Source organism: Canis lupus, chromosome 1, assembly GCF_048164855.1.
Source record: "Canis lupus baileyi chromosome 1, mCanLup2.hap1, whole genome shotgun sequence".
In the NCBI taxonomy this organism is placed as follows: Eukaryota; Metazoa; Chordata; class Mammalia; order Carnivora; family Canidae; genus Canis; species Canis lupus.
This window is the reverse complement of record NC_132838.1, coordinates 69,588,313-69,601,125: the sequence shown is the minus strand read 5'-3', so window position 1 is coordinate 69,601,125 and position 12,813 is coordinate 69,588,313. Positions and strand designations below refer to the sequence as shown.

The window sequence follows — 12,813 nt, the reverse complement described above, 5'->3', positions numbered from 1 at the left end:
TCAGCAAAGCCGAGGGGCGCTGGGGGCAAAACAGCAGAAGAAGGTGAGGACATTCGAGAACTGAGACGAGGGAATAGGTTCGAACGGGCCCCATGTTTTACAGGTGTCTGTTTCATTAACAGCCTTTGCACGGGTGTTCGGGGAAGGAGCGATATGGGGACAGCTTAGTACCGAGTCGCGGAGAGTCTGGCAAAGGGAGGAGCAGGATGAGAGCTGATGGGGGTGGGCGATGGGGCGGAGAATAAAAGTAGGAGGACAGGGACAGAGAGAGCTGAAGGATCGTCCCGGCCTTTCATCTCCGGCTGCGTTTGCGGGGCACGGGTATGGAGACGTGGTCGGTTGACGAGGTCTGCAGCTGGCTGCTGGAGGAGAACCTGGGCGAGCTCGTTCGGAGGTTTCAAGGTGAGCTGCGCACACCTGGCCCACCTGTCCGGCCCAGGCGTCCTCCCCGGCGAGCCTAACGCAGGTGACCGAGGATGCGCGGCTGCCCCCCAGCCCCAGGCCGCACTGGACCTCGCATCCCAGGGAGGGAACGGGACCCGGACAGAGCCTGACGGCAGGACCAGGCTAAGGTCCATGCCGTCCGTGCATTTGAGGCCGCCTTTGTCTCTGGGGAACACGCAGCACGGGGCCTGTCGGCTCCAGGTCGCCCGGGAGGTGCTATTTCTTGTAAAAACTGCCTGTTTCAGAGAATCAGGGGGCGGGGGGAGGGGGGGAGGCTCACACGTGAGCTAAACACCTACATGGTGCCTCCACACTCTGGCACCTCCTGAGGTGCAGATGGGGTTTGGGGGCGATGGGACGTCAGGCTTCCAGCTTGGGCAGAAACGGGATCGGCTCGTGACTTCAGGGCGCAAGTGTAGACGATCCCTTTGACCCTACAAGTGAGTCCGCCCATTCAGAGTGCTGAGTGTGCGGAGCCTCAGCAGGCAAGCATGAAGAGACGCTTTTTTGTGGGTTTTTTTTTTCCTTTTCCCCAGAGGAAGAAGTGAGTGGGGCCGCTCTTCTAGCGCTTAATGACTGCATGGTTCAGCAACTGGTAAAGAAAATTGGGTACCAGTCTGTTCTGATGGATTTAATTAAAAAACATAAGCAGAAGAGTCAAAGAGTGTGGCCCCCCGGGAGCCCCAGAGACACAGTCCCTGCCGCACGAGCAGGAGCCGCCCCACGGTAAGTCTGCACCCAAGGGCCCCGGCCTTCACGCCCAGCTTCCCCACTAGTGGCGGCAGCAGGACACCGGGACTACAACTCTGGGAAAACTGTGATCACTTTGTGCAGATGGTGTGGACGGTGTTTCTAATATCTGCATGCCAAGCTTTATGAGCCAAGATATATATATATTTTAAATGCGCCAGTTTTTAAATACTGACCTCGATTGTTAGGCAAGTCCTACAAAACAGGAGTTCTTGTATAGAAAGCTCTGGAGCAAGTGGTTCAAGTGAACCTGAGCACACGGGCCAAGGACTCCTGCAGCTTAGGTCTTTCTAGAATCAGGTTTCAAGGGAGGCAAGTTGTACTGCTCTTTTGCTTTTTCCCCAACACTGTTTATTTATTTATGTATTTATTTATTTGCCAAGAATTCCTTATAGTACCTAATTCATATTCTCCTCCGGAGGCTCTCACAGTATAATTTGCTAAAGACTGTTGCCACAATGAGTTTTCTAATTTCTCTGGGGGTATTCTTAGAATACGGAATGCTATGATCACATCCCACAAAAATCATGTAGAAAAATCTGTGGTGCCTTTGAGGTTTAGGGATGGGTTTTGTTGTTGTTGTTGTTGTTTTTCTTTTAATCATTAACTTCTGCAACGAAAAGGAAATGATAGCAGGAATTACGAAATTAAAATGTTCGCTTTACAAGTCTATATCCCAGGACAGTTTCAGGCATCCTGACTTGGTTTTCCCATTTTTGAGACTTTTTACAAAGGTTCTTGGGTCAAATCATTGCTGCAGACCAATTATTCATTCATTTTTAGAGTCTGATGTTTGACGAAATCCATTCTATGTCTTTTGTCTTTCAGATTATAGACCTATAATAACACATATTCCTGTCCTGCTCTTTAATAAGCAATGCAATGTTAGAGAGACTTGGCTTACGTAGTTTCCAGAATGTTTAGATATCTGGAACAAGAAGGGGGACAGTTAGTCTTAAAGGAATGGCCCTTGGTTGGCCCAAAGAGCCCACCATCTCATTTATTTGAAGGATTTCTCCTAAACACTGTTTTGACGTTTCTGTGTAAAACCAAACTCTTCAATGTGTGACTTTTGATGGAGTTCCCATTGCACGCTCTCCCTCCTTTTCAGCCAAGGGCGGGTGCGAACCTCAAACAGTGCTGGAAGTATTTTCCCAGCGTTCTCGGATGAGCTGGACGTCCTAGCTGGAAGCCCCTTCCAGTCTACTGCAATCTTGATATTGCATCAGGCACGGCCTGGAAGGAAACACACAACCTCGTTTCCAGTGCAAATCCATTTACGATGTTCTCCAGTAAACGAGAACCAGCTGGCCTGCCAGGAAATCCGGGCGTCATTCCTGGTTCTACCGCTGCCTCGGATTGATTATGTTAAATGTTGACGTTCCTGTTGCTTCCTCTCTAGTTGCGAAAAGTAATGCAGGACCTAATCTGATGTTGATTCACACTGATGTTGGTTGTGTCATAATCTTCGAGAAAATCTTTCCTCCTTCGGAGGAGTCTGGTGCTAAATATTAAGCTTCGTTAAGCTGGCTAATAAAGCCCTTTTCAAATGTAGCCCAGACTGGAGCATTGGTGGTCCGGGGACTTAGGAGGCGTGGCTTTTCACTTTACCCAGTAAGTAGCGCATTTACTGTCAGGACTGGTTGACTTAATCTGGAACAAAGCCACAGTTGCAGGTAGAGTATTAGTGATACTTGGTTTGAATTCCTTTTGGCTACATTTGCTTATGGTCCAATATATGGTCACATGGGCATCATGATGATGAAAACAGGCATGAGACTATGCTATTTAATTAGACCCTTTCAGGAAGAGTTTCATAAAGACGGAAAACTGGGTGTAGCAGCAAGAACCCTGAAGCGAGGTATCAAGACACTTCATCGCAGACCTCTGCTCTGACGAGAGCTACTCATCGAACCCCGGAGATCTGCTTGGCTTTTTTTTAGCTTCAACCGCAAAATGAAGTAGGTAGACGGACTGATGCTTAGGACTCTCTCTAAAGAGGATGGCATTCTAGGTCGGAGATTGCAGACGGGTTTCAACCTGAGTGCAGATTTCTTTTCATGTGTAATGGTTGCCTAGGATGTGATCTCGGAGAGTGTTTGTAGGCCACCTCTGGACGGAATGTGTGGCATCCTATTCGGACCCGAGCGGATCACAGGAATATGGAATAGGAGCATTTGCCGTTGCTTTTCGGTTGTCGTTCTTGCGGGAGCTGATAGAGAAATCACGGGACAGAAAGTCAGCTCCAGCCCTGGCTCTGCCACTGGGTAGCGTGTGGCCGTGAGCGACTTGCTCTTCCTTCCGGGCCTCAGTTGTACCACTCGTAAAGTAGACCCATGAAGCGGAGTCAGTGGACCGTGGTTCTACGGGTAGTAGGTTCCCAGGATAATAAAGTTCCCCCCAGAATGGCGGGGAGGGGAAAAGGAACCTGACAGAGTTAATCACTTTACTTATTCATTTGTCGTTTGCAGAATAAGGATATCAACCCGCAGAGATATATTCTAGTATCATCATCATTTCAAAGAGGAGAGGATTGCCGCACCATTTATAACGTGACCGGTCAGTGCAAATAGCGCTGTCAACAGGCGTCAGCCGACCTCCGGGCACACATCCGTGAGATGACTCCACAATGACCTTTTTTTTTTTGTTCCAGTTTTCTTAGTTGCACCTTAGTGTAGAGCTCAACGGTGGACACAGGATATGGGGGCACCGTGGGCTGTCTTCTGTCCTCAGAGCTGCCCGCAGATGCAACAGCCGAGGCTCCCGTTGAGCAGCCCCTAACCCAACTCTTCTTTCTTGGTGACAGGGATGGGCAGGCCCCCCGTCCGGCTGGCTGTGGGAGGCAGACGCCGCCTTTATATCCAGCTGCAAACCTGGATCACGGACCAATTGACCGCAAAGTCCTGAAACAGAGGTGGGGTGCCTAGCTTCTAAGCGTTTAAAAGCCAAACGATTATATTTGTCTTTATTTTCTCCGAGATGTCCTGTGGTTAAGTGTATGTCTAAAGTGGAAACCTTTTGTTTTGCTGGAAGGGACTCTGATCAGGTGACGGAGAGATTTGGTACAAAAAGGAAGATTAAAATTTGTGACCGTCGTATTGGAAAAGTGAAGTTTTGAGATGATATTAAGCGTCTTTCAAGTACACGTTAAGGAGAAAGAGGGTTTCTCTGTCGTAAACTGTGTGAGGTGATTGGCAGCAGCCACAAAAATCGGATTTATTCAGTGCATCATGATGTCCCATGGAGTATGCGTGTTGTGGAATCTTGGCTTTTGTTTCAAATTTTGTAGTCATGGTTGTTTTAAATTGATCGTTCCTGATGGAGACACTACTTTGGTAGACATTTCCTTGTATTCCTACTGGATTCATGGGGCATAGGGTTACACTGGGACGAAGGGAAACTGTAAACCTGGAGAACTAGACCCAGAAATATGAAGGTCAGACAAAGTCCTGAGGGCAGTCGTATGTAGGATGTGGCGCGAGAGTTGTGGCAGCCCACACGGTGTTGCCCGGCCTCCCGGCCTGCGTGCATCAGGCAACAGTGACCATGAATATGCTTCTCAGCTGCCCAGCAACATGTGCTTTTCTTAAGATGTCCCATCATCGAGAGGAGGGATGTCCACTCTCATAAGAAAATAGGCCATAGTCAAGCCAGAGTGGACCCTTTATAGTGTCTTTAAGCTTCAATATCCTCATCTTATAGTCACAGCAGGCCTGCCGGCCCGGGGGGCATAGTCTCTCTGTTTTGTAATGAGGGACACAGATTTACAGGAGCCCAGACATGTGTAGCCAGTTTTCCTGAATAGGCCATATCGTCGCTGCCTACTGCCATCAGGCAGGAGCTCAGGGACCAAGGGCAGCAGCTGCCGGCCATTGGCCAGGGTCCTGCAAGCCCTCAAGGTCAGGAGCAGCTGCGCTTCCCAGCAGGAGACCTCGACTGGGCTCCTCCCCTGGGCTGCCCTCTCGCCTTCGGCCTGCAGCCCCAGCAGCTGAGCCTCCCCCGGGGTCCAGGCCCACCTACCCCCGGGGCCCACCTCCCTCCAGGCCCACCACCCCCGGGCCCACCTCCCCTGGGGCCCACCTCCCCCCACCCCGGCCCCAGGTTCTCCCTCTCCAGCCCCAGGCCCTCCCCGTCCAGCCCCTGGCCCTCCCTCTCCAGCCCCAGGCCCTGCCCCTCCAGCCCCAGGTCCTGCCCCTCCAGCCCCAGGCCCTCCCATACTTTACATATTAAGGTCACAGGCATCCCAGGAGAGCAGCAGTTGGGCAACACAACCACCTGAGGAAGAAACCCAGAGTTTTTGTTGGAAGTTCCAGTTCTCTCTGCTCCCAGGGAGCTGCTGAGCCTCACCCTCCGCAACAGTCACAAGTCGGGTGGCCCGGGTCCTTACAGGTGGAAGATGGTTATTTTGTAAAGCTACACGGCGTGGACCTGGCCCAGCAGGCCCCGGGGAGCATGGCCGGGAGCACCGGTCACCGCAGGTCGCGGCCCACGAAGCACGTACAACCGGCATTTGGGAGAAATGAATTTCATACCCTCACCCACTCCCCCAGCCCCACCAGGAAAAAGAAAAGAAAAGAGAAGAAGAAGAAGAAGAAGAAGAAGAAGAAGAAGAAGCCGCCGCCACTGCCGCTGCCCTGGGCACGTGCGCTACTCTGTGCGCTGCCAGGCTCCCGAAGCCACTGACTCCAAGGGCACGTCCCTAAAGCCGCCCTGAGCCCCCAGTCCCGGGTGGCAGTCACCGCCGCCTCAGCGCTGTACGTGGTCTGGGCCCATCTGCGGCCACCGAGCGGGTGATGTGTCGTGACCTTTGCTTCTGTAGGAATGAGGGACACACACGCAGAGGAGGGGTTCGACGGGGGAGCCCTGTGGGATCATCGGGAGTTTTTGGGACAGTCCTGCCAGTGAGGAGAAACCTTAAAGGTCGAGGCTGGAAGTTTCTGGATGTTTGTGTGTCTTCCAATGCCCAGAGGACCTGAGCACAGGGAGGACGTGGCATACGGTCGTGTGATTAGCGGGGCCCGAAGGCCCTGGGCCTCTGTCACCGTGGCTGCCGGAGGTAGGAGGATGTCGCAGGAGCCCGTCGGTCCGTCCCACTGCCTGTGCTCCTGCCGCCTCTCTCCATGCCCTCTGGGGTCTGCTTTGCCCGAACCCCCCGAGGCCTGGCCCTCTAAACGGCAGGGGTGGGGACTACAGCTTGAAAACAGGAAAAGCTGCCGCCAGGCACGAAGAACACAGAGCCAGCCTTCTGCAGGCTGAGCGGGAGCAGGTGCAGGGACGGTGTGGGAGCAGGTGGGGGAGCAGGTGGGGGGGCAGGTGGGGGGCATGCGTGGACCAGGTGCGGGGGCAGGTGCGGGAGCAGGTGCAGGAGCAGGTGCGGAGGCAGGTGCAGGGCAGGTGCGGGGGCAGGTGCAGAGCAGGTGCGGGGGCAGGTGCGGGGCCAGGTGCAGGGCCAGGTGCGAGGGCAAGTGCGGGCCACCTGCCAGGCTCCCAGGCCTGTGCTTCCCCGCCCGTGGTGCCCTCTGCTCCCGGCGGACGAGCGGCTCGCCCAAGTCCAGGCAGGGGGGCTCCAGGGTTCTGGCTAAGGCCCCCGAGGATGCTTCTGGTCCTCTTGGACTCGGGGAAAGGTCCAGTTAGCACATCCTTCTCTTTTCTGGGCTAAGATGACAGTAGGTTCTTGGCTTCCTTTCTGTCCTTCTATGTTCCGAGAACATTCCAGCTTTCAGATGCTGCTGCGGCCCGTGCAGCCCAGGTTCGAAGCTGATCCCACCAGGCTGGTCCGGCCACCTCTACTGCCGGTGGAGTCTGTGAGCCTGGGTATGGAGAAGAAGGGGATGAAGAGGAGATCTCAGTGTAAAGTGGTCGGTGGGGCCCACTCTTGTTCTCCAGTCCCTGGAGAGGATAGTATTTGCCACTGTTTTCTCTTCCAATGGGGGCACTACTACCCCTGGGGGTACCGCAGATGTGAAGACCCAGGCCTGCAGCCCCACTGGACATCCTTCACAGAAGAGTGGCCCATCTGGGCCTTGATCTTAATTGAGCACCAGGGAGCCATAGTAGTTCATAAGACTGACAGCCGTCGCAGTTCCTGAAGGCAGCAGGTTATCCGTAGGCAGGTGCGCTTGGAGAAGGGTGCCATTTGGCTCTGAAGTCTGAAAAAGCAGGGATGATGGATGAAATGACCATGGCTCTGAAAGTCAACCAGGATTCAGCTGAGTGTGGTGCAAACTCTGCCCCTGGTTCTGTAGAGAAGCCACATGGGACGCAGCGGAAGCCAGGTGAGACCCAGAAGAGCTTCTGTGGGAGGCTCGGTTGGGGGAAGAGGGGTGTGTTGGATCATTTGCTGACTCTCCAGGGCCTCAGTCTAATCTCAGATACATTCTGTGTTTACAGAGGACTCTATTTCTATCCCAGGTCTGTCCCTCTTGCTTTTGAGCCCCACTGGTTTTCGTATCTCAAACATCAGGACCCAGTGACACGGCGCTTCTTTTTGCTGGCACATTGGCTTGGTGCCTTGCTAGTCCATGGTTCCTTTGAGATCAGTGGGCTATTTTTAATATAATGGAACTCTCCTCTTGGAAAGCTATCACTTTTCTGTGGGAAAACAAAAGTGTATGGAACAAAAGACCATCTTTATCTGTCATAGAACATTACATTTAATATTTTATCTCTCTCTCAAATGCTTCTAAGTTGTTGTTGTTTTTTTTTTTTTTACAACATTTTTGTTGCAAACTGTTCTACTCAACAAATTCTCAGGGCCGTGTGGGGGATTCGGACAAGGAAGACCAGCTGAAAGCCAGAAGGTGGGCGAGAGTCCAGCTGAAGAGAGGGCTTAAGATGAGCCTAGAAGAATGAGGGAAACAGGGCTTTCTGGGCGAGAGAAAGCACCGCGGACACATGGGTAGTGTGTTCTGGAAATCCAGAAGGCTTGATTTTTGGCTGGATCTGAGAATTCACATTTGATAATAGCTGATAACACAGCACAAAATTGGACCATCTGAGGAGTGGTCCTCATTATTATGATGATGAATTCAGATTTGGGATATTCAGAAGTTAAACACCGTGAATTTTATTTTCGTTCACAGAATCTAAAAACCCCGTCACCTGCTTTATTTGTGGAGACGAACAAAAGGAGAATGAAAAAATGTCCTTGAATATGAGAGTCACCTACACTGGAAGCAACAGTTTGGGACTTTTAAGATTTTTTAATTTGTAAAGAAACACTGAAGCTTTCTGGTCTGGGGGTTCAAGAGTTTACATTCTCCCTAAAGCAAGGCTACCTGCTTTCAGGGGGAAAAAGAACTGCCAACGCTCACTAGCTCTGGATGGGGCTTTATTGCAGGGACTAGTTCCAGGCTTTTCCTTCCAAGCTTACATTTTTACATTCAGATATGTTAATAAATCATAGTTATTTTCCTCTTCTTGGAGAGTTCCAGGAAACCAAAGGGCTGATTATTCAAGGATGGGCCAGGCTCAGACCTTCCCTTAGAAAGAAGCAGTAGTCACTCTATCCTCAGGGAGAGCAGATACTGAAGATGTTATTGGTCAAAGAGAGGAACACAGTCCCCGCTGGCCTTACTACCATGTGCAATGCATAGTATCTGCTTGCTAGGATCGGGAGAATCCCGAATCACCCACGACACGCAGCATACGGGTTGCACTGTAAGGAAACAGGGAGAGTATCGTGCCTCCAACAGTTGGAGACAGGGTGAAGTTCGCATGATGAATCACAAAAGGCAAAACATCTAGTATGGTCAGGTATTGAAGGCGAAGCCTCACCTTTCCCACACGCTTGGTCTTTAGACCATGGGACTTTTAGATTTGCAGCGGAATTTCCACAGTGGCTTATGACTAATGGCAGCAGGCTTTCGGTCCCTGAGGTATTTCTAATTCTTTTACAGACACAGAATAGTCCCTAGAAATGCTGGTTCTTGGGTATTTGAGCTCCATGTGGCTCATGCATGACGTACAGTTATCAGATCATGTTAGCCCAGGGACAGCTGAGCTCCATTGTAGACGCCACGGTGGCCGTTAAGTCACAGACAGACAAGTCAGTGTCCTTTAGAAGAAACTGCTTCAAAGACAACCATTGAAGTGGATAGATCAAGGGTTCATCAAATTAGGGCAAAATTTGTTATGTGATTAAGACAAATGTAGGAGGCCAGCAATAGCCCACTATCCACGCCATGTGCTTCCTTCCCAGCTCTATTTTGTGTTTATATATCTTGTCTTCTCTCTAGATAGTTTTTTCCTTTTTTTTTTTAAGATTGCATTTATTTATTCATGAGAGACACTGAGAGAGGCAGAGACACAGCCAGAGGGAGAAGCAGGCTCCTGTGGGAACCCCAATGTGGGACTCGATCCTGGGACCCCGGGGTCACGCCCTGAACCGAAGGTAGATGCTCAAGTGCTGAGCCACCCAGACGTCCCTTCTGGAGAGAGTTTTCTTATGGATACTCCACCTGGGGGTCCATTATATTGTCATTACAGGACAATTGTGTCTTAGGAAGAGCTTCTCTATAGGAATCTGGGAGCTGCAAACTACAAAGAGTTGTTACTTCTGAATAGCATTGTCAAAAAAAAAAAAAAAATACATAGCATTGTCGACAGCTTTTTGAATGTGTCCAGACCTCAGATAGCCAGCTCGGAGTTGGCATAGTTTACTATGGCCATTCAAGTAGACCAGGAGCCATGGGCCTAGGACTCAACTTGCTTCTTCCTCTCGGGCATGGTTACTATGTCAAGCATGACTGGTCCAGCATACTGGGTAGCTGGGTTATGTCTTAGGTCAAAGAGTAAACACGGAAGCCATTAACCAGCTCCAGCTGGCTGCTCTGCTGATGGACATGGTGATCTCAGTGCTTATGTAAAATGAGATAGACGATCAAGAGGAGAAGGCTTTATGACTATCTAGAGGGACAAATTTAGAATTTTAAAAATGAACAATTACCTTATTATTTTTCACTCTCTTTTCTGCTTATTTTTTGAATAGGATTATTTCTGCCTTCAAGCTCGCTGAGTCTTCTTTATATAATTTCAATTCTACATTAATCCTCTCTAGTACATTTTCTTTTATTTCAAAATTTATAATGTCCTATTATTTTAAACATTTTAGCATATTTTCCTTTAAGTCACTGAACATTGTTATACTAGCGGTCTTAAAGTCCTCATGGACATCTGGATCATCTTAGCATCATGCTCTGTTCGTTGTTTTTACTTTTGAGACTGGGTTGCACTTTTCTGGAGTCTTCCTTTGTTTCTTTATGTTACATAACTTTGGATTGTATTTTAGACATTGTGACTTGATTCTGTATATTCAAACAGTGTTGATTGCTGGTTAGTTTGTTTGAAGAAAGCAATGAAATTGGTTGCATTCGAATTGAAAACTGTCTCCAGGATCAGCTCAAAACCAAGTTTAGTTCTCTTATTCTTAGCTGGGCTGTGGACACGGGTGCTTCTGGATCAGCCAAACATTTGGACGGTTTATCCACAGAATTTATAGTTCCCTCATATTAGTTAAGATTGTCCTCTCCCTCCCCAGACAGGAGGTTGCCCAAACTCCGTCCAGTAGTTGGGTAGTCCAGGGAGACAGCAGGTTTTCTATCAGACGCTGAGCAGCACTGCCAGAGGCCTGGCTTCAGGGCAAAAGTCATAAAAACGAGACACATTCCACGTCTTCCTTTTCTTCCAAGTGTAGATTCTCTTTAGAATCTGCCTGCTTTTTTTTTTTTTTTTTTCTGCTTTCTGGCGTTTTCAGATAATTTGTGTTTGCTTGTTTGCTTGTTTTTGTACTTTGTCCATGCTAACAGTTATTATTCATGGGATAGTTCGTCCAGTCGGAGCTAATTAGGGCATTCCTGAAGCAGAACTCTGCTGGTCAACTATCAAAGTAGTCCACGTTTGAGTGGTGAATGCCTGGAAAGATGTGGTCATGTGAACAGTGGAGGCAAATACAAGAGATAAGATGTAAAGAAGTTTTCACAATGCCCGGATGTGGAGAATGACGACACTGAAGGGTTAAGTCTGAGTTGTTAAGGGAAAGATACAATGAAAGACACTGGGAAATTGGAATGGTATCTTGGTCAGCTCAGCTGCCATAATCAAATGGACTGGGTGGTTTAAGCAGCAGAGTCATGTCTTACATTCTGGGGGATGGAAAGTCCAAGATGAAGGTGCCAGCTAGTTTGGTTTCTGGGGAGAACTTTCTTCCTGGCTTGCAGATGGCCAATACAATGGAGAGAGTGTGCAGTCTGATGCCTCTTCTTACAAAAACACTGAACCTATATATCAGGGGCTCATTTAACCTTAATTATTTTTATAAAGGTCCCATCTTTACTACAGCCTCACTGGGGATTAGGGCTTCAACATACAGAAGGTTGGTGGGGGAGACACAACTCAGTCGATAGCAAATGGAAAACTGGCTTTGAAATGAAAAGATTATAAATTATTTCAGACATGTTGATCATGAAATTAATAATGTACAAATTGCTGGAGAAGTAGGAATACACATGGAAAAGAAATTATTGATGATAGATTTACAATCCTTCCACGTATAGCTCAGAGCTGAGGCCATGGGGGATGGACGAGCTCTATGAGGGAGAAAGCATAGATCAATACTGAGGCTTAAGAGGGCAAAGACCAAGCCATGTGTAAACTCACACAGAAGATAAAGGACGAGTAAGTCAGCAAATAAAATAATTTTTTTTTAATTTTTATTTATTTATGATAGTCACACAGAGAGAGAGAGAGAGGCAGAGACAAAGGCAGAGGGAGAAGCAGGCTCCATGCACCGGAGCCTGATGTGGGACTCGATCCCGGGTCTCCAGGATCGCGCCCTGGGCCAAAGGCAGGCGCCAAACCATTGCGCCACCCAGGGATCCCGTCAGCAAATAAAATAAATGGGTTCTGGGAGAGATAGAAAGAGAAGAGGCAAGTAAAATAGTGTGTAGGAAAATGAGAGAGAAAAGGGGGCTGAGCAGAAGTGGTCATTTGTGCTAAGTGTGGTCAGAAATGTCTTGAAAAAGGCTTAAAACGCTGTGGATTTTTAAATCAGGAAATCATTATTAACTTTCGAGGAAGCAGTCTTATAAAGTGACGGGGAAGAGATTAATGTGCAAGAGATTAAGGAAAGGCTAGGATGGGTGTGACACGAGGGACATACGTGGAGCACAGATGGTGAGTTGGATTCCCAGGGTACGAAAGCAGTGAGGAGCCACTGAAATGTTAACAATACTGTTGAGACCAAATAGAACTCAGCTGTCCACGCACCCTTCCACCGGTCATTGTGCAGTGATTCCATTAAGGCAAAGTTATCTATGCTGGAGATAAAAGAAATAGTCCCTTCTCCTGTGTGACACCTATGTCTCTTGTGCTCACTGCCAAGGCTCCACCGCTGTCTTCTGTGTCTTGAAATCTTTCCTTAGAGAGCTGGGGCTCATCCTCACCTGTTCTTACTGGAGCTATCTTCCTTATGGTAGGTGATGCCCCCCCCCCCCCACTACTGTCTGCAAAATTAAGATAACTTTTCATTCTCCTTGAAGTAGTGAGCTCTGGGTGTTGCATACAACCGATGCATCTCTAAATTCTACCTCTGAAACGGATGCTACAGTATATGTTAATTAA

At 49.1% G+C, this 12,813-nt stretch overlaps 1 protein-coding gene across 1 annotated transcript in view; it reads left to right on the top strand.

Annotated features, from left to right (window-relative positions):
* The first annotated feature begins 308 nt into the window (after positions 1–308).
* SAMD3 (sterile alpha motif domain containing 3) overlaps positions 309–12,813 on the top strand; it is a 37,843-nt gene continuing 25,338 nt past the window's right edge. The window contains 3 exon segments of the mRNA XM_072833922.1: positions 309–402; positions 981–1,170; positions 4,001–4,108. Coding sequence (XP_072690023.1) covers positions 324–402; positions 981–1,170; positions 4,001–4,108 — 377 coding nt within the window. The 5' untranslated portion in view covers positions 309–323.